Source organism: Spea bombifrons, chromosome 13, assembly GCF_027358695.1.
Source record: "Spea bombifrons isolate aSpeBom1 chromosome 13, aSpeBom1.2.pri, whole genome shotgun sequence".
Classification (NCBI taxonomy): Eukaryota; Metazoa; Chordata; class Amphibia; order Anura; family Pelobatidae; genus Spea; species Spea bombifrons.
Genome location: NC_071099.1, coordinates 23906137 through 23925157, shown reverse-complemented (window position 1 = coordinate 23925157; position 19021 = coordinate 23906137). Strand labels below are relative to the sequence as shown.

Genomic DNA, 19021 nt, shown 5'->3' with positions numbered 1-19021 from the left:
GGGGAAACGGAACGCAACCGCTCTTTCCATGAACGTGAACCCCCCCACCCCCATGCTGGGCTCCTTGAGAAAACAATGGACTCCACAATAGTCCGGGCAACTGCTCTCCCCCATTTAATTAGTGTTTATCTACTTAATTGTGCGCTGTTCATTGTAAAAGTCTTTAACGCCCTCGTACGGGTGGAAAGTTAATTACATATCTACCTTTTTTTCTGACGACGGCTGGCCGAGCATCAAAGCCGCACCTGTCTTTGGGGGACGTCATGTTTTTTGCTTAATGACTTCCAAATGCTTTGAAAAGCGGAGGTGGTTTGGGATGTTAGAGAAGACGGATTGTTACAAGAGGGGCCGACCGGGTGTTGGTTTCAGGGGGGAAGTATTCGGGTGCCGAGAGAGAGAGGCTTCCGTAATTTTTTTGGTAAAGCATCTTTTTGAGATACTTTTAGCCTTTTTTTTTTCTTTGAAGAATGTCCAGAACTCCAAATGATGATCTATGTGTTCTTTAACAGATGAGATAAGCACTTTGAAGGCTTCGCGGCTACGGAGTATGAAACGCATGCTTTGCATTTCTGGGGAAAGCTAGTAATACCGCGGTTTCTTAAGTCACATGGAAGACGGCAGCCATTCTATGCTACGCTCCGCAAGTACAAAGTCAGTAGAAACGTACAGTCTGCCGGTAGATCAGAACCATTTGGCCCCATAAGGTCCGCCTGTTGGTCCTACTGTAAAGACTCAAACCTTAATCAGTCGTTGGTCTCGTCTTAGATTCAGGAGCCGTATGTCTATCCCATCCGTGTTTAATACCCTTACTGTATTACCCTCTACCACCTGTGATGGGAGGCTGTTTACCACCCTCTCAGTAAAGGAAAACTTCCTTACATTCCGTGTAAACCTCCGAACCTCTAGTTTTAGATGATAACCTCTTGGAATCAATGGAATGATGCAGTTTACTAGCAGAGCTCCTGAAGTATGCCTCATGGATTCAGGAACCGGTAAAATATATGGACGAGTCTCTAGAAGGAATGTTCTTAATAAACGTATAATATTTATGATTTTGTCCCCAGGTTGCTGTTTAGCAATTTAATCCTTAAAGATCAATAACAGTACAAACAGAAAACGAGCAGTAATTAGTTAAGTCGCGGGTACCTGGCTTTTGTCACATCCGTTTGTATTTACATTAAAAGTCTCAGAATTCCGGCTGTCTGCTTACGCAGAAGTCGGTAATCGTTCTAGTTCACCGCCGGGAGGAACCAGATACGTATTTATACGTGTTGGCAGGGAACCGGTTAAGGTCTGTTATGGAAAGGGGTGACATTTGCCCCCTCGGGGGGAGTGTAAACGAGGGAGTCACACGGGAGACAACACACTTCTCCAAAGATGTTAGTCTTGGCTGCGGTAAAGACGAGCCGTCGGAAAGCAGACAGACGTCCTAGTGGCATGTTTATTGCTGGTTCCAGGGTGGTGGTGATGATGTGTCGGGGAAGCTTATGACAAGGTATTAGCTCTTGGCTCGCAGGTTTTTTTTTCGAATGAGTTTGGGAGCCTGTAGCATGAAACATGTCATAACACCTTTTTTATTGGTCATTTCTTAGACGTCCTCAAAAACACGACTCCTCATTAAGAGACTTAGATGTAGGAATATAAACCGAAAACATAAGTGCGCGAGTCTTAAGCCAAAGGGAAAAGTCACTAGAATACGGAACGAGGAGGTGGCAGGCTCTACCACTCTCCATCCAGAGGCTGTCCGAGTCTTGAGCGCAAGCAGGTTCTTGTCTTCTCCAAGAGGTTTGATTTGTTCTCCAATAGGGTAACAGAGCAGCTGCTTCCATCCGTACACAAGAGCTAGAAATCTAAGAGCTGAAAGAAAGTAAGAGACTTGTTAGGAGGTAGTTTAGCTCCGTAGAGGAGACCATGCTTATCTGGAACGGCAGAGAGCTGTAGAGGAAGGTCTTACCAGCTGAGGAAGGATTTTTTCTACATGCTCGATGTCGACCACCGGTAGCTCCTCGGCGTGGGCCTGCCGAGCGGCTCGAGCTGCTGTCTCTGTGGGCAAAAGAAAGCAAACAATCAATATCACTAGCAAGATATTCCTTAAACTTGCCTGTCCACTCATTCCATCAAAACCTTCAACCCACTGCCAAAAACGTGCTTTTTCCTGTGAGACATTAATCACCCTTTCGTGTTCTTTATTTCTGCACACCATATCAAGAGCAGCCAACTACACAAGTTAGATCTTTGACTGTTCATTTATTTGAATAGCATAACTATTTTGTTCTATAAACCAGGCCCTACATGACCGAGGACGTAATTGTACGTCCTGCTGGCTTTTTGCACTGGCGAAGAAGTTTCCTCACCGGTACCCAGATGATCAGGGTATCTTTCAACAGCCTGGGGTCTCCTCTGTCAGTAAGGGCTAGCATTGCTAACTTCCTGTTGACCCATCCCATGTAACGGCGGGAGCATTGGTTGCACAGGTAAACAGTGATGTCACCATTGCATTATAAGGGGTACCATCCAGTTCCAAGAGAGATCCCTGAGGTCTTTAAAGAAGGTAAGGTAATAAATAATGTGTGGGTACATTAAACATGGAAAAAAGCTCTGGTCACATGGGGGTGGGTAAACCCCTCGGTCACAAAGGGGTTAATCATTCAATCATCGATGAACTGGAGCTACAGCAAAACGATAGTTACTAGGCTGGTGCTTGCGTGTAAGAGGAAAACTTATCGCAAGGACCAAAATGTAATTCCGAGTCCTCAACGAATAAAATACATCCAGAAATTTCGTGCCTGAAAAGCGTACTTTTAGTTTAAACGCGGGCAACGTTCTCCTTTTAGAAGATACAGAAGCGGGTGACGCGTTCTTCACGTATGCATCTTGAAGGTAGGACCCTACAGATGTTTTCTAATGGCTGAGATGTTGGAAAGGATTAGCCAATGGCTGCGCAGGAGTATTTAAGTGATCGTGAGCCGTGTGCACCGCCTACTGGACCAAGTTGGTATTACCAGTGATCCCTGAATCAGTAACTCACCTTGGACAAAGACCTTCAGCATCTCCGCTAACAGAACCAACGCATCGGAGGTCACTAAAAAAAAGGAGGACATGGTAATTATTCATTATTCAAATATCTGTAGCAATGTCGGGCTGTGTAACGAGAATCCTCATCGAGTCAGACTTAGAGAAAGTTTAAGCCGGCAGGAGGTTCTATGACGATCTCATACACGGGTCAGAAGCCAGGCTCATGCCGGGGGTCTCTCACGCCCCTCGTCCTTACCTCTCATTTTGTCTTCTTTAAGGTGCAGCTGGAGCAGTTTGGAGACCAAGTCCTGGAACAGAAAGACGGAGAGAAATCTTACGGGGACCACAAACCATTCCAAGGTTCAATCAGTATTATTATGATCTCCTAGTTTTATGAGATGTCCTATCTGTACTCTTTGATGCACTGATGTGAATGATAACCATTACAGATGACACAATTCCCAAGTGTCCCTGCTTAGCTTGGCCAGTCCCTCTTCCCCCCCCCCCCCAGGAGCTCAGAACCTTTGCTTGGTAGGAGGCTATCACAGGGTTCTACAGCCCCAATTATGTATATATAAACAGCAGGGAGTGGGTTTATAAATTATACCGTGTAAATAAGATCCATTAGGTGATTTGTTATAAGTTACATACAAAGTATTGGCAAAGCCCCACCCCCTAGTCACACCCTAACCACACCCCTAAAACACATGCCCTTCTTTGGTCATTTAAACGTTGGGGTAAAAGATAATTCTTTTCTGGCAGTCGGTGTTGAGCGTTATTGTCCCTTTAAATATCTTTATTTAAAAAGTGTCAGTTTCATATTCCAGTTGCGATAACAAATCAGACTTTGGAGGGGTACGGGGGCCGTTGGGGGCCAATACTCGCCTTACGAAATGAAACAACCTCTTCCTCCCGCTCCATGCCTCCTGTCTCCCGCCCAAAGGCCTCTCCAATAATAACACGCCCCCAGGTAGCGGCTCGTCCAATCTCGCACCATGTCCTCTACTACTCTCTCGGAACCCCGCCTACACCCAAGGTCTTGTCCAATCGCAATGCTAGTTCCTTCCATTCGACTGCTGCCCAATTAAACAGTCCCTTAGTGATCTGTGATTGGCTTATACAGAGTGCTAACTGGTGAATGAGCCGTATCAGCTGCGATCTAAACACTAGAGACTGCACCAGTAACACAGGCTGAGAAATGACAGTTATTGTAACTGGGATTCGTGGGGCATGCTGGGAGTTATAATGTATCCCGAGATGCCCCTCTCTTCCTGGTTACCTCTTGTTTATATATGGATAGACTGTAACGGTAAGTCCCAGCTGCCTCCCATGAGCCCAGGATGTGAGATGGGGGTCAGGGGTCCGAATAAATGGGGGTTCTATTGCATGCTATTTATTGTCACTAGTGCTTGTCTTATTCTAACGTGTATCAGTGCCTTCCTTGCACCAGCACTCACTAGTAGTTATTATGAGCACCTGTCTAGCACTCACTAGTAGTTAATGTCAGTACCTGTCTAGCACTAGCACTCAATAGTAGTTGCTGTCAGTACCTGTCTAGCACTAGCACTCACTAGTAGTTGCTGTCAGTACCTGTCTAGCACCAGCATTCACTAGTAGTTGCTGTCAGTACCTGTCTTGCACCAGCACTCACTAGTAGTTACTGTCCGTACCTCACTAGTGGAGTTTTGAGACCCTGAGCTCACTAATATACGTTAGTAGTGAGCGGTCGTGTTCTTGTTTTCACTTGAATGTGCTTTTACGTGCTGCGTTGTGTCCGTGCACACTTGTACAAACTAATGCTTAGGATAGCCAGGGTTACGAACACTTGGGATAAACTAGCCGGACCTCCCAGCATCCCCAAAATAGAATATTTTTGTGATGTTTTAATTTTAAATAAATTGGTTCCAGCAATTGGTCGTTAATTGTGATGTTTGTCCATTTTCCACTTCTTGTCTGTAGTGTGTGTGCGCCCAGACTGACGGGTCGTGGGGGTTTGCCCGGATATTAGCCATGGGGACCCCTGAAATGGATGAGCTAAGGCGGTCGTATGTACGGATGTGCCACGAGAGAGGCGTGGAGCCCCAGGAGGGCGTCCTCGGGCATCTGCAGGGCGCGAAAGAGACCGCGGGGAGAGGGAAGCTGGACCTGTCGTCTCAGAGCGTTTCCACGGAGTCGTGCAAGGTGCTCGGGGTCCTGCTGCAGAATGATGTCACGTTCACAGACGTGATTCTCAGCGACTGCATGCTTAGCGAGGATGGTAGGTGCCGCCAGCCATTTCACTTCACTAGGATGTGTCTAGAGCTTAAGAAACGTTCTGTAGATTGTAAGGGAAGAATTGCAAGTAAGCGTATAGATTATAATCTGACTCTCTTTATTGGCAGGAGTTAAAGCACTTCTCCAGGGTCTCCGCACAAATTCACTAATAAAGCACTTAGACTTGAAGGTGAGTGTGAATTATCACGGAATTTCAAATATCATATTTTTAAACTTGGCTAAAAACCCCTTCTGCCTCTCCATAGGGTAACAACCTACGAGCCCAGGGAGCAGAGGCTTTAGGGAAACTACTAACAGCCAACACATCACTGACCAGGTGGGTTCACTTCGGCAGTCACAACCTAGCCGTGTCTGTGTTGAGCCAGACCACAATAACTAACTAGTTAGTCTGCTGTTTTTATGTAACGTTCCCAAAGGACTGATAAATACTTTATTCTCCTTAGCTTGACTCTGCAGTGGAATAATCTGGGAATGTTGGAAGATGCCTTCTCTCTCTTTTGTGACGGGCTCGCTGTCAATCAGACTTTGCAGAAACTTGATCTCCGCAACAATCAGATCAGCCCCAAGGGGGCAGAAGAGCTGTCCATGGCGCTGAAGCGCAACCACACCTTACAAGAACTTGGTATGAGGGACCGAGGGTGATAGGGATGCTGTGGCGTTGTGTGATTTCTTCTATTTCACAAGGGCTTGCATATACATTTAGCAAGCCAACCAGAAAGAAGATCCCTGGCGCCATATTTATTATGTCTCTCTTTCAGACCTGCGTTGGAATAACATCGGCCTGCTGGGAGGGAGAGCCATTCTGAGCTGTCTTTCGACCAACAGAAGTCTCTTGAAGATGGATTTGTCTGGGAACAACATCCCGAGTGACATCCTGAAGCCCATTGGTAAGAGACTTGAGACTTCTATAGACGTGACACGAGAAGACTCCATCAAACATCCCAGGGGTCTGTATTTATCATATTCATACAAAGCATTAGGGACTAGTCACATCTTTCTGGAACAATCAAACGTGTCTCCCGGGACAGTCGGGAACCTCTGATGTTAAACTGAAGGCGTTTTACTTGTGTGTAACAGAGCAGACGGTTGGACACAACCAGGAAAGACTGGTGGTTAAGAAAGACAACTTGACCCAGAGGCAGATCCTCACCAAAGAAGTCCAAAGTCTGAAGCAAGAGAAGAATAAGCAGGTGGGAAACGCTCTACACTATTCTTCTGGCTTCATCTGCTCTTCAGGACCATTCTTCTGACTCCAAGCCCTTCTTTCTTGTAGATCCTGAATCTGATGGAAACCATAGAACAGCAGAGAGAGGAGATGACCCGCAGTAGTAGGTTAGTCTCCAGGAGGAGGTTCTCGATGTCCAAAAAATGCTCTCCTTTTGTTTGCTTTGCTTTTCACACGTATTGTTTTTGGACCAGGACTACCAATTTGCAAATGGGGAAGCTTCACGAAGCACTCGAGGACCGCAAATCTGTTGTGAACTCCTTAACAGCCAAGTAAGGGACTGTTCTTGTTCCTCCTGGGAAGAGAAGCAGGTGAAGGAATCGTTCTAACCCTGTTGTGTCTGCAGGTTGCAGCTGGCTGAATCTAATTTGGCCTTATCACAGCAGAAGGTGCAGGATCTGGGGGAACTCCTGAGCCAAGCGAAACGGGCGAGCGCCAGCCTGAGGGAGCAACAGGCCAAGGAACTGAGGAAGGAGAAGGAGGTCAGGGCATATACTGGACGTTGGTCATGGACCGAGAGCACAAGCTTTAACCTATGCCAGCAGCAGATAAGATAGACCTACTTATCAGTCCTCTAGAGTTCTACACCAGTTATAACTGGACATTTTTATTGTCATCGTGTGCTTTGAACGTTTCCATCCCTGAATGTCTGCATGGCATGAACTAGAAAGATGGTCTTATTATGGGGGTAGCGTGTAAAGTCTGCGATGACGTCTAACACGCGTGTTCAATCTCTCGGTGACAGGAATCTGTGGCGCGCGAAGCAAAACTTAGGCAGGAATTAACGTCTGCGGCCGAGAAAAATCTTTATTATCGCAGCAAGGTGAGTCGTTGGGATGTAGCGTAGAGACCTAAAAAGCGTGCGTTTCTGATTCAGCTTTCGGCTTAAATGGGGAAGCTTCACCATTTAGTACACGGTGCCCTTTTAATGTACAGGTGGACGAGCTGGAGCGGCGGTGCAAGGCACAGCAGGAGCACGTGTTGGAGCTGAAGCAGGAGCTGACCGACACATCGGCGGAGCTGAAGCTACGGGCAATGCAGGCCGAAGGTAGATGCTGCTCACTCGCCTGTGAATGGGGGTAACGGGCCTTTTAATTGGCCACAGGGTAACATTGATAATTTTGTACGGCTCAGTAGAACTATACTTCTGCAGGAAGGTTACCTGTAAAGGATTTAGGTCTAGAATATTTCAGCAAAAAAACATGGCCCAAACTTTCCAAATGGGAATACTACATGCCAGGATCTCCTTGGATTATATCGGTCTAACTCTGTATCCCCCGTAGAACGTCTGGAAGCCGAGAAGAAGAGGTCCCGGCAGTTACGAGATGATGCCGCTGTGTTGCATCAGAAGGAGGTGAGACGACTTCCTATCATCAACCAACAAGTGGTTTCGGGCTGCAGACACTTAATGGTTTTTCGTCTAATAGGTGGATCAGATGAAGCAGTACGTTGACGACGTTGAGACAGCAGCGCAGGAGCGGATGCAGCGTCTGGAGGCTACAAAGTTGGGACTGGAAGAGGTGAGAGCGGCCGACCAGCAGTGTCCGCTGATTGGAGCTGCGGGGTGGCGGAGCAGGGGGTTCCTCGTGTGCAGCAGCAATTCTGCAAATGTTACTGGCCTGACCCTGAGACCTACATCTCATTCCCTCTGAATATTCCTGCAGGAGCTCAACAAAGCGAAGATGACGCTAGCCAACGAACGTATTCACGCAGAAGAGGAGATCCAGAAAGCACGGAGCTCGGTGCAACTGGAGGAGGTGAGGACGACCAATATAAATGCCTGGGAACTGTAGGGTCCATGCGATGAATCCCAATGCGGACAGATAATCCTATACATCCTATATGTAACGTCAAATGTATCTTCCGTTAGAAAAAAAATACCCATGAAAATTAAGACCTGAATGATAAAACCCTCAGATGTTCTACGGAGCGCGTTAAATACCAGAGACTTGGTAAAGCGTGAGCCTAATGCGAACCATCTGTACATCTCCCCTCTCTGCCAGTTGGGGTCGGAGTCTGTCGGTTAGAGGGGGGGGTGGATGTGTGCCTATAGTTTTTATGCGTATCTTTTGTATAAATATCTCCAATTTGGTTGTTTTCGGAGCAGCAGCAGAACTCCGCCGTCCTGCAGGACAAGCTGCGGACGCTCACTCTGTCCCGAGACCAGGCGCACAACCAGGTCCTGCAGGAGAAACAACTGGCGGGCGAGCTGCGGGCTCAGAACAACCAGCTAAGCCTCGAGATCGAGGGACTGAAGAGGAGGATCGGTGGATTCATCGAGGTACGGTGCTGATGGTGTGCAAAGGTGTGCAAACCAGCCGTGATATGACATCACTAATCCAGAATAAAACCGGAATTGCACGTAATGTTTCGTTTAACATTAAAGCTAAAAACGTTATTCTCCTTTTAAATATCGATCAGCTACCTACCAAAAATATCATCCCAAATTTAGCCGCATAAAGGATTTTTGACTGTGACACGGCAAATGTCTTAAAGCTAAAGATATTTAACCCTTTCATTAGAAGCCACTACATTTCTGAAACCTAATACGTTATCAGACTTTGAATGTGTTAACTGTGCCTGTGTCGTATCTTCCAGGAGTTGGCCAAGAAAGACCAAGAGAAAATGGCCGAAGTCACGATGGTCCGCATTGAGCTCCAGCAGCAGGTCGGACACCTCCAGGCTGAGCTGGCGGCGCAGGATGGGCTAAAAGAGAAAATCTGTGCCCTGGAGAGACAGCAGAAAGGTAGGGTGTCTGGCCTTCGGTCTGCCAGAGGGTTCCATGCTGGGATAATGAAGCGATGAGCTTCTGCAGTGGCAGACCGCCTGTAGCGCAGCTAAAGTAGAGCGAGGATAAATGGCATGAGGATAAGGTTGAAGTTGAACGTATCCTGCTGGGGTGCAATAAGCCTTTGGGGAGGAACCGAGGGGCAACAAGAACACAACATGGTTTTTAAAGAGCGCTTTCTTCTGAAACTGGGTGTTTTATCCATCTTCAGCCCAGTCTGTGTCTCACCGCGAGATGATGCTGGACAAGGAGGCGGAAATGTCTTCATTGATGGAGAAGTTGAGGCTGAAGGATGCCGAGATCTTGAGGATGCGCGAAGAGGAGACGCAGAGAGCCACCCTACTGCAGAATGCCATCTTGTCCTACATCCACAGCTCACCGCTGAGCACCACTGCAGCAAAAAAATAAATCCCAGGTTACGGTGCATGACGAGCGCCAACCGTTGGCCAAGACCCAACCGGTTCAGCGTTAGCCAAATTCCGGTGCCTTATTTGTTGTAAAAGCCAGAAGGACTCGCTTTGCGGTGGTTGCCGGCTGGTCTTTCTTTGGGTCTCCCTCCAGTAATGTGTGAGTGGTCTCCGAGCGCAGGAAAGTAATTTATTTTCATATTTTTATAATCAGACTGTATTTTTTAAATAAAGATTTTATTCCCTTTTTACGCACAGTTTTGTTGCAATTGTGGTTCTTAAAGGACAGGGACGGTCTATTTTATGGTTCTGCTTTGAGGAGAGAGAAAAGGGATCTTTCCAACCAGACTTCCCTCTACGTCTCGTGGCTAGAGGTGCTGGGAGTACCTACAGAACGGCTAGGCAGGCAAACCTGCATGAGTTGGACCAAAAGATACTTCAGGAACTATCAGCTTGTCTACTGGAAATGTGAATTGCTGGGCTTGAATCAACAGAGCTCTGAGTCCAGCTGGGCTGTGCCGATAAGCTTAACACTTATTGAGATTTCAGTTGCGTTGAGTTGACCCAGACCTCAAATGTAAAAGAACCGGCACCAAGCCCGACTTCTGACAGACTCGACGCCAACTCAGCGTCGGTCGAGTTCAGCTGGGGAATGGTAAAGCTCAACTCAACAGCAGTTGAGTTCATCTTAGTGGGAGTTCGATGGTAGCCTTGTGATGGCCAGCGTTCCATTTTATGGATAAGCGAGTCTTCTGGGTTGACTTTGTTGAGTGGTTTCCATTTGTTGCATTAAGGACGTCTTAAACCACGGGGGGTTATAGATAAAGAGCAACATGGCGCAGTTGCCGTGGAAACCTGCAGGCTGCTGATCGATCTGTGCTTGAAGCGTTTTGCGCTGGAATAAATGATGATGGGGCAGCCTCCTTACTACGGCAATCATTGGCCATAGGCATATCGGTCTAAGGGGGGCCAACAAAGCCGGTTTATTGAGGGCCAGCGGTTCCAACGAGAGACTTTTATGGCCACGCTGGCCCTGGTTTTTCAGTGCCATGTTTTAGGCTGTGTTATTACACCTGCTAGGGATAAATAGGGCTATTTTTTGGTTCTGGGGGCATCTCCTCTTGGCACAGAGTCCCCTGAGTGGTATTCCTGTGCTGCATTGGGCTTGGCATCTGCCCATCGTATCCCCCTCGGCTCCCTGCATCACCTTCGGGCATCTCCGGAGCCGTCCCCGTCCCATCACTGCCTCCCTTCGGCTATTTCCGTCTCATTCCGACTCTGTGGATCCCTATGCAGGAGCCTCTCTGCCTTCCTTCGGTTATTTCCGTCTCCTTTCGGTCGTCCAGTACCTGGTGCTCGGCTAATTCCGCCTCCCTTCGGCTGTCTCCGGCTTCCCCAGCCTTCCCAGTTCCCGTTTGTCTCCGGTGTCTTATCTCAGCAGCTCGCTGTCCAGCCGGTCCGGCACGCCCGTGACATGCAGGCCATTAAATGCGTGGTGGTGGGAGATGGGTGAGTGAGCCGGGTCGCGGTGACCCGCGGGTGTGTGATGCAGAGGCGGAGCACGGGCGGGATCCTCAGAAGCCGCCGCTGCATCCCCTATATATATATATACCGATACCGAGCATGCACCCAACCCGGTACATGCACATCACCCGGGGACATGCATGCATCATGTGTCGGGGCATACCCAGTGCCTGTTATTCATACAGCTAGCTACATGTATGCATCATGTCTTACACATACAAAGCATCATGTACCAGGTCCCATACATCCCCAGTGTATGCCATTCATATATGTATGTACATATATGTATCATGTATCAGGTCCCATACATACCTTATACGTTCCATTCATATATCTATGTACATGTATGTATCATGTATGTATCGTGTATCAGGTCCCATACATACCTTATACGTTCCATTCATATATCTATGTACATGTATGTATCACTATTATTATTATTATTATTATTATTTATTGTTTTATATACTCTGCAGGGCTGTACAATGTATCAAATCCCATACATACTTATACATTCCATTCACATGGATCATGTATACACATTCAACGCGTGTCATTTATATACCTGTCTACCCAGTATGCACACGCATTACATGCAATGCACAGACAGTATGTACCCAACATGCATCTCATGCTTTCTTATTACACGTTATCTACATGTCTGTGTGTATATATATACATAACAAACATGCAAGCATCACATCCCGTGTACAATTGTTTATTTAATTTACATACATATGTACCCAACATACATGTATCACATCTCAGGCATCTCTAATTACATATATATATACATACTAAACATGTACATATAAATAAATAGCAACAAAATAATAATAATATTAATAATACATCCTTTAATGTATACAAAGGGCATCCATATCAGCGATATATAATGGTAATATATGTGTAATCGTCCCTTACATCAGAACCCTGCCCTGCCAATGGGAAATAAGATGGACAGAGACTCCATCTCCCATTGGCTGCGTCCAGATCTCCTATAGCCCCCTTTTTTTTGTTTGTTTTTTCAGAGCGGTGGGAAAAACATGTCTTCTGATAAGCTACACGACCAACGCCTTCCCTGGAGAATATATACCGACTGTGTGAGTAGTGGTCTGGTTACGTGGCGTGGCCTCCAGGTGGAGGCCAGTGATCAGGGGTTGATCCTGGGGACATGGCTTCTCTTAATTATTCAGGGGTTTTTGATCAAAACTAAATGTGTAACTTGACCTTTTTCAGCCTGAATCTGTAGATAATGGTTATAACACTGCAGGCAGCCATCTTGCTTTTCGAGGAGACCTCTTACGAGGCAGCTCTTCTGAGACCAAGAAGGACCCAACACGCGTCCATATTCCGCCATGTTTTACATGTTCAGCTCCTGGCGCATGTACCCTAGGCCTCTTCCGCCACCTAGTGAAATCTATGAGCATAACCGTTATTGTTTAGCATGTGGGACATTGAGACTTTTATTCCGTCCCTGATGACTTGAACCTCCTTGACCTGAGACTCGTTTTTGTCTTGTTACAGGTTTGATAACTACTCAGCTAACGTGATGGTAGACGGGAAGCCTGTGAATTTAGGACTCTGGGATACGGCCGGCCAAGAGGATTATGACCGACTCCGACCCCTCTCCTACCCACAGACGGTACTCGAGTTAATGTCACCCGTTAATGTGTAGAACCACACCTAGGACCTTTCCAGCTTTTCTCATGACTGTCTCTCGTTTCTTCAGGATGTTTTTCTGATTTGCTTTTCCCTGGTCAGCCCAGCCTCGTTCGAGAACGTCAGAGCTAAGGTAAGTCGTGTGGAACACACCATGCCAAATCATAGCTCCTCCGGCGCTTCTACATCACCCATGAACATTTCATGGTGGTCAAGTTCAGCCCAAGCTCCACCATCAGGCCAGCTCTATCACTAGCTGGGGAGAAGTATCGATGAATATTCTCATTTAACAAGTCATGAATTCACTTAATTCTAGTAAGGTCCAGTGTGGCCTGGTAGCCAACCTCTACCATGTCCTTCAGAACCCTACTGAGATCTTGGAATGCCCATTGGAAGCCACATTTTACTACCTCAACTCAACTGAACTATGTTGTGTATTGATTCATAAATGGTCTATGTTCTCTGGGTGTTCCAACGCCCGCTTACCCTTTGCATGATTGTTCAACACCCTAACTGGTAAATGTTTTACTTGTAGTGGTATCCAGAGGTACGGCATCACTGTCCCAACACCCCTATTATTTTGGTGGGTACGAAGCTGGACTTAAGGGACGACAAGGACACCATCGAACGGTTGAGGGATAAGAGACTTTCCCCAATCACTTACCCTCAAGGTTTGGCCATGGCTCGGGAAATAGGTGAGTGACGTTACTGATACTGGATCACCGGAAGAGGATATTTCAGAAATATATTAACAATCCCCCCCCCCCCAAAATATAGAGCAAGCAGGGCTAGATTCCCATCACATGGACCACTTACCAGAGTCTAGCATCTCTTCAACTGTTGGTTGTCCTCTAGCTGGAGATATTATTACTTCTCTGTCTACCTAGTACAGAAACATGGTTACCTCGATTGTGTGTGTTATATGGAGCACAGGAGAAATTCTATATGATGTGGAGCGTCCACTAAATGTTCTAAATGTATCTTTCACAGGAATGTTCTGTAGGAACGGTAAAGTTGGCCAAAGTTTGGTCGTTAGACTTCAGTGTCTGCATGTTGAGTGGTTTGGAGAGCAGCCCTGAGTATTTCCGCTTTGCGAATCCACTCTTGATCCGTGTAACATTGTAACTGGTTGTGAGAGGGGCTGTAGCGTCACGTTGTATCTGTAAACAATAGTGGAGGTCCATGGTGGAGGTCCATGGCAGGTGTTTTTGGTACAAGACACAGAAACGGGTAGAGTAGACCAGAGCATGATGGTTCTCCGTTGCAAACTCTATGGTATCTTGGACCAACCTCTAGAAAAAGCCCCAGTGGGTGCTTAAGCAGCTGCTGGGGTGCGAGTAAAATGCGTTGGCAGCCCCAGCAGCTCTTTGAATGTAGAGAAACCCGCCATTAATGAAGGATGTTCTCCAGGACTGGGTGTCCATCACAACCATGTCTGTTTATAGAAGGTCCAGCTGATCATGCATTGACTCAGTTAGTGTGAGGCTGGGATCACACTGGAATTTCACAGCAAAAAATTATATTTAAACATTTGTTTAAAATTATTAAAAATATACATTTGTGATGCTGAGTTTGGGGGGGGGGTTTGTGGAAATATTCTTGATATCGAAAAGCCGTAATCGCGTTTGTTTGATCCCCGAAGGTTCTGTAAAGTACTTGGAATGCTCGGCTCTCACCCAGCGCGGTCTGAAGACCGTGTTCGATGAAGCCATCCGCGCCGTCCTCTGCCCTCCGCCCGTCAAGAGGTCCGGAAAGAAATGCACCGTCTTCTGAGCGACCGACAGATCGGACACCGGACCGAACTCCTGCCATCTCTTTCCAAAGAAGCCCAAACCTGCCCGAGAAGAGCGTTTGGAGGCTCGCAGGTGTTTTCCGTGGTGTAGTGTTTTGTGAATGTACGGCGCATGGGGTGGGAGGGGGAACGGGCGTCAGCTGTACCTGCGCAGCGGAGAGCGGCTTCTTCTCTGAGCTCCAAGGACGAGACTTCTCCAGGGGAGGCAGGGTTCTAGTCTTTAGGGACCCCCCCTCCGCACGGCTCGGGACCTGGCGCTGTGGGACGCACTCTTTGCGGATCGCTTGTCACGAGGACGGTCACGCGGACTGTTTGCCACCTGGAAGGAACTGGACGGCGAGACGAGGAGGGCGGTCTGCATGCGTCCCGGCGCGGTCATCATCATCATCGCTGCCCATCTCCTATTTCTATTGCATGGGGATCATGTCTGGTTCTTCGTGTTCTGTGTCCCGGTTACGAGAAATCTGTGAATTCTGTAGTAAATGTTTGGAATTTGGATAATTAGATAAGGCTCTGGTTGTGACGTTCTGTGCGCCGACCTCTCGCATCCCACCAAACGAGATATTTACCCCCCCCCCACGCGGAGCTGCGGCCGTCTCGGCTGTCAGGAGGACTCAACTCATTCACGAAAACCACCGATAGCTTCGCTCTTTCTTTTCCGCTCACTGGATTTATTTAGGGGAGGAATAACTTAAATGGACGCTCCAGCCATCATATGCACCGAGAGGTCCCTTTAAATTTCCCAATGTACCCCTTGCAGATGCATGGGGGGGGGTTCCGCAGAGTTCCCCCTATATGCATTTGCCCCTTTGACCGGACCCCCTAGCAGGAGATAGGTTCAGCCAAACACACCTCCAGGTGTCAGCTCCAGCGCATGCGTGGAAAGGGCTCCCATTGATTACGGTAGGCGTACTTTCCTGCCACTGATTGACTGCTTCAACAACCAATCAGAATGCAGAGTGGGATGGGAAGCTGCAGCTCTAACAGCAAGAAACAGGCGGAGAACTTAACGGGGAGGAATAATCAAGGAGCTCTTGAGACCAGGAAGCTGCTCCTACGGCACCACAAGGCGGCTTTTCTAATACAATTATTTTATTGCGTTTTATTGAAATTACCGAATAACGTAGGATTTGGGGAAAGTTAGGGGTTTGAGATACAATTTGAGGGAATAAGTTGCTGATTAATAAGGAAAGAGACGCAGCGAGCGTGGAACTTGGAAGCGAGGTTCAGATTTCCACGAAGAGTCGGATTCCGCCGATCAGCAGGCGAGGAAGCCGCCGTCCACCGGGAGACAGACGCCGCTGATCATCGCGCTCTTATCGCTGAGCAGGAAGAGAATGCCGTTAACCACGTCTTCAACCTCTGAAAACAGAACAGGACAGGCGGTCGGAGATCTGGAGCCCACCGAGGACAGAACAGGAAGGCAGAAGAATCTAGGGGGGCGGCGGAAGAGACCGGGGGGCATCAGAGAGCTCCGAGAAGAAGGAGCGGTTTGTCCTGTCCCGGTGCAGAGACGTAGAGAGAGGAGACGGACGTTCGGGACGTACAGACGGTAGGACAACGGGTGGTGGTAACGAGGTACTGACCTGCGAAGCGCCCCAGGGGAATCCGGCTCAGCATGGGACCGGCCTTCTGAGGGTCGCTCCATCCAAGACGCCCCATGTCGGTCAGAACTACCGTGGGGTTCACAGAATTAACACGGATCTGAAATGCAGTGCATGCTGGGACATCAGCAACATGGCCGACTATGGAGATTTAACTCAACAATCCAGAGATATCCCCACCGCCTTTAAATAACGCGTAATAAACGGTCCCCTTATGTAACGTTGAGGAGGTCTCGTTAGTCTCTTTCAACACGGCCGCCTTCTCTCCTTTTTATTGGTTGTTATCATCTGGCAATGCGCTCAACCTTCCAATATCTATCCGTTCATTTATCCCAAACCACAAACAAGATGTCACCTTTTTGGGGCCCAGCTCCAGCGCCATCACCTTGGTCAGCATGTCTAAGGCCCCCTTTGTGGCACCTGATCAGAAAAACAAAACATGGAGTCAGCGAGTCCACAACAACATAGAACCTGCCGGCAGATCGGCCCCATTCGGCCCCCGTCCATACTAATACTAATATAGACCTTCCAGGGTCTGTGAGCTCTACGCTGCCCGAAGGCCACACTCAATGCTTACAATATACGGCATGGTCTTGAAGAGCACATTGGGAAGCTTGACTCGATACGTTGACGATAGACCCCGACACCCCGCGGGCAATCATCTGACGGGCGACGATCTGAATGGAGCGAAAACAGCAGAGAAGGATGGGAGTGCACAGAAACGAGAGCGTTTCTTAAAGTTCCAGACCCAACTTACCTGAGACACGAGCAAAGCGGACTTCACGTTCACCGCGAAGCTCCTACAGGACAACAAAAACACAAGAAGTCATCAACTTGGCCGACGAGGAACCCGAGGAGGAAGAAGAAAGACGAAGGAAGAACCTGAGCGGAGGACAGAAGGATAAATGCGTGGATAGACGCAGGTGGGTCCCACCTATGGGGGCAAGAAGGTGGGGGAGGCCACCAGACAATAATAATAATAATAATAACTGGAACTCTACAAACAGCGAAGATCAAGAGAATGCTTTATCATTGGCCTTTTGGGACTAGACCTTTAAATGACCCCCCTGGGGGGTAAAAGTTATCTGGCACAGGTCGTGGGGCCGCGTCATTTAATGTTCATTATTAACCGAGTGCCGGTGAGGACAGAAGTTAATATTCACAGGAGCTACAACGGAGTTTGGACTTTCCCGAAAAGATGGTGGCCGAGCACGATGTGACCGATCCCACCGTTAGGTTGGATAATAAGACGATGTCTTTCCAAATGAGTTCAGCGGAGATGAGAACTTGGTCTCCCGGCGGGTGGTACTCACTGGTCAAACGCCTCCTCGGTGACTTGGAGAAGGGGCTGTAGATGCGCGACGGCTGCATTGTTCACCAGCAGGTCCACGGGGCCAACGGAGCTCAGTGCTCTCTCCGTGGCGTCCCACTGGGACAGATCTACGCAGACGGTCCGGACGCCAGGGCACTGCGGGTAAACGGGACCCCCGCGGACGTTAAAAGGGAGGCAGCATTATACTCTCATAGAAAGGACTTTGCAGTACCCCTCTATAATACACCATGTGGGGGGCAGGACCCCTCTATTATACACCATGTGGGGGGCAGGACCCCTCTATAATCCACCATGTGGGGGGGGTAGGATCCCTCTATAATCCACCATGTGGGGGGGGGTAGGATCCCTCTATAATCCACCATGTGGGGGGCAGGCAGGACCCCTCTAATATACTATGTGGGGGGCAGGCAGGATCCCTCTATAATACACCATGTGGGGGGCAGGCAGGATCCCTCTATAATACACCATGTGGGGGGCAGACAGGACCCCCTCTATAATACACTATGTGGGGGGCAGGACCCCTCTATAATAGCACCTATGTCTGTTCTCCGCTCCCTGCACCCACCTCCCGGGCCAGGCTCTCCAGGTCCCCCGCCGTCCGGCTCAGGGCGGTCACTTCGGCTCCCGCTGCCCGCAGCGCCTTCACAGTGTCCCGGCCGATCCCTGCGGGAAGCGAGCGCTGGTTACTGGCTCAGCTCGGGACCCTCCGCCGGCAGCCCGCCCCGGTCACCAGAGCCCGCAGCCCGCACACTCACCCTTCCCCGCCCCGGTCACCAGAGCCCGCAAACTCATGCCTCCCCGCCCCGGTCACCAGAGCCCAGAGCCCAGAGCCCAGAGCCCTGAGCCCAGAGCCCAGAGCCCGCACACTCACCCTTCCCCGCCCCGGTCACCAGAGCCCGCAGCCCCGCGAAGCTGATCTCCATCTCCCCGGAGTGAACTCACATGACCGGGGAGGGCGAAGAGCCGGGAGGAGCTCCAGCCCCGCGCTGTGGACTGCAACTCCCATTATCCCCAGATGAGTTACAACTCCCATCATCCCCAGATAATGAGAATTACAACTCCCATCATTTTACTGAAGTTTTAGTAAAATGCAAAACAGACCCCAAATTAAAAAGGAACCCCCCCCCTTAGGTCCCCCATCCCAGCAGAAGAGGGATTTAACATCTAATCCAGCGGAGTCACTGACCCTCCCGTTAAAGGCATTAACCCATTAATAGGTGGGCTGTGGGGTATCTGGGGTCAGATGCATGGATTTTAGTAACAGGTAAGGAGGGGGGCATGCACAGCTACCCCAAGTTTAATAAAAGAGACTTGGGGGGCCGGTTCCCCGAGCCACAGTGGACTCACGGGTCTGTATACAAGTCTCAAAAATCCTAGTGGGGGCAGAGATGTACTGA

General features: G+C 48.7%; 4 protein-coding genes across 4 annotated transcripts; 2 read left to right on the top strand and 2 right to left on the bottom strand.

Annotated features, from left to right (window-relative positions):
• Positions 1-1556: 1556 nt before the first annotated feature.
• CENPX (centromere protein X) lies at positions 1557-3966 on the bottom strand. The gene is made up of 5 exons (XM_053453073.1): positions 3901-3966; positions 3272-3323; positions 3029-3082; positions 1955-2043; positions 1557-1857 (listed from the first exon to the last, which is right to left on the bottom strand). The coding sequence occupies exons 1-5, from the start codon at positions 3934-3936 to the stop codon at positions 1843-1845; spliced, it is 246 nt and encodes an 81-aa protein (XP_053309048.1). The 5' UTR covers positions 3937-3966; the 3' UTR covers positions 1557-1842.
• A 1010-nt stretch (positions 3967-4976) lies between these two features.
• Positions 4977-9966, top strand: LRRC45 (leucine rich repeat containing 45). Its single transcript, XM_053453167.1, has 17 exons — positions 4977-5272; positions 5397-5458; positions 5535-5605; positions 5733-5911; positions 6048-6176; positions 6367-6479; positions 6563-6621; positions 6709-6786; positions 6861-6996; positions 7260-7337; positions 7451-7562; positions 7798-7868; positions 7942-8034; positions 8179-8271; positions 8622-8795; positions 9113-9260; positions 9514-9966. Exons 1-17 carry the CDS (start codon positions 5026-5028, stop codon positions 9708-9710), a joined length of 2040 nt encoding a protein of 679 aa, XP_053309142.1. The 5' UTR covers positions 4977-5025; the 3' UTR covers positions 9711-9966.
• Positions 9967-11074: 1108 nt separating this feature from the next.
• Positions 11075-15196, top strand: RAC3 (Rac family small GTPase 3). The gene is made up of 6 exons (XM_053453368.1): positions 11075-11218; positions 12265-12336; positions 12761-12878; positions 12966-13028; positions 13431-13590; positions 14538-15196. The coding sequence occupies exons 1-6, from the start codon at positions 11184-11186 to the stop codon at positions 14666-14668; spliced, it is 579 nt and encodes a 192-aa protein (XP_053309343.1). The 5' UTR covers positions 11075-11183; the 3' UTR covers positions 14669-15196.
• Positions 15197-15761: 565 nt separating this feature from the next.
• On the bottom strand, positions 15762-18574 carry DCXR (dicarbonyl and L-xylulose reductase). Its single transcript, XM_053453367.1, has 8 exons — positions 18496-18574; positions 18190-18287; positions 17605-17759; positions 17049-17091; positions 16869-16968; positions 16647-16711; positions 16274-16391; positions 15762-16049 (listed from the first exon to the last, which is right to left on the bottom strand). Exons 1-8 carry the CDS (start codon positions 18545-18547, stop codon positions 15946-15948), a joined length of 735 nt encoding a protein of 244 aa, XP_053309342.1. The 5' UTR covers positions 18548-18574; the 3' UTR covers positions 15762-15945.
• Between the last annotated feature and the right edge of the window lie 447 nt (positions 18575-19021).

Coding starts and splice junctions, on each gene's coding strand:
- CENPX (XM_053453073.1), bottom strand. CDS start 3,936: ATGGAGCGGGAGGAAGAGGTTGTTTCATTTCGTAAG. Junction 3,083..3,271: donor TAAAGAAGACAAAATGAGAG/GTAAGGACGAGG, acceptor CCTTTTTTTTAG/TGACCTCCGATGCGTTGGTT. Junction 2,044..3,028: donor GCTGAAGGTCTTTGTCCAAG/GTGAGTTACTGA, acceptor TTTTGCCCACAG/AGACAGCAGCTCGAGCCGCT.
- LRRC45 (XM_053453167.1), top strand. CDS start 5,026: ATGGGGACCCCTGAAATGGATGAGCTAAGGCGGTCGTATGTACGGATG. Junction 6,622..6,708: donor GAGATGACCCGCAGTAGTAG/GTTAGTCTCCAG, acceptor TTTTTGGACCAG/GACTACCAATTTGCAAATGG. Junction 7,563..7,797: donor ACGGGCAATGCAGGCCGAAG/GTAGATGCTGCT, acceptor TATCCCCCGTAG/AACGTCTGGAAGCCGAGAAG.
- RAC3 (XM_053453368.1), top strand. CDS start 11,184: ATGCAGGCCATTAAATGCGTGGTGGTGGGAGATGG. Junction 11,219..12,264: donor TGCGTGGTGGTGGGAGATGG/GTGAGTGAGCCG, acceptor TTGTTTTTTCAG/AGCGGTGGGAAAAACATGTC. Junction 13,591..14,537: donor GGCCATGGCTCGGGAAATAG/GTGAGTGACGTT, acceptor TGATCCCCGAAG/GTTCTGTAAAGTACTTGGAA.
- DCXR (XM_053453367.1), bottom strand. CDS start 18,547: ATGGAGATCAGCTTCGCGGGGCTGCGGGCTCTGGTGACCGGGGCGGGG. Junction 18,288..18,495: donor GGTGACCGGGGCGGGGAAGG/GTGAGTGTGCGG, acceptor CGCTTCCCGCAG/GGATCGGCCGGGACACTGTG. Junction 16,969..17,048: donor CCGCTTTGCTCGTGTCTCAG/GTAAGTTGGGTC, acceptor CGCTCCATTCAG/ATCGTCGCCCGTCAGATGAT.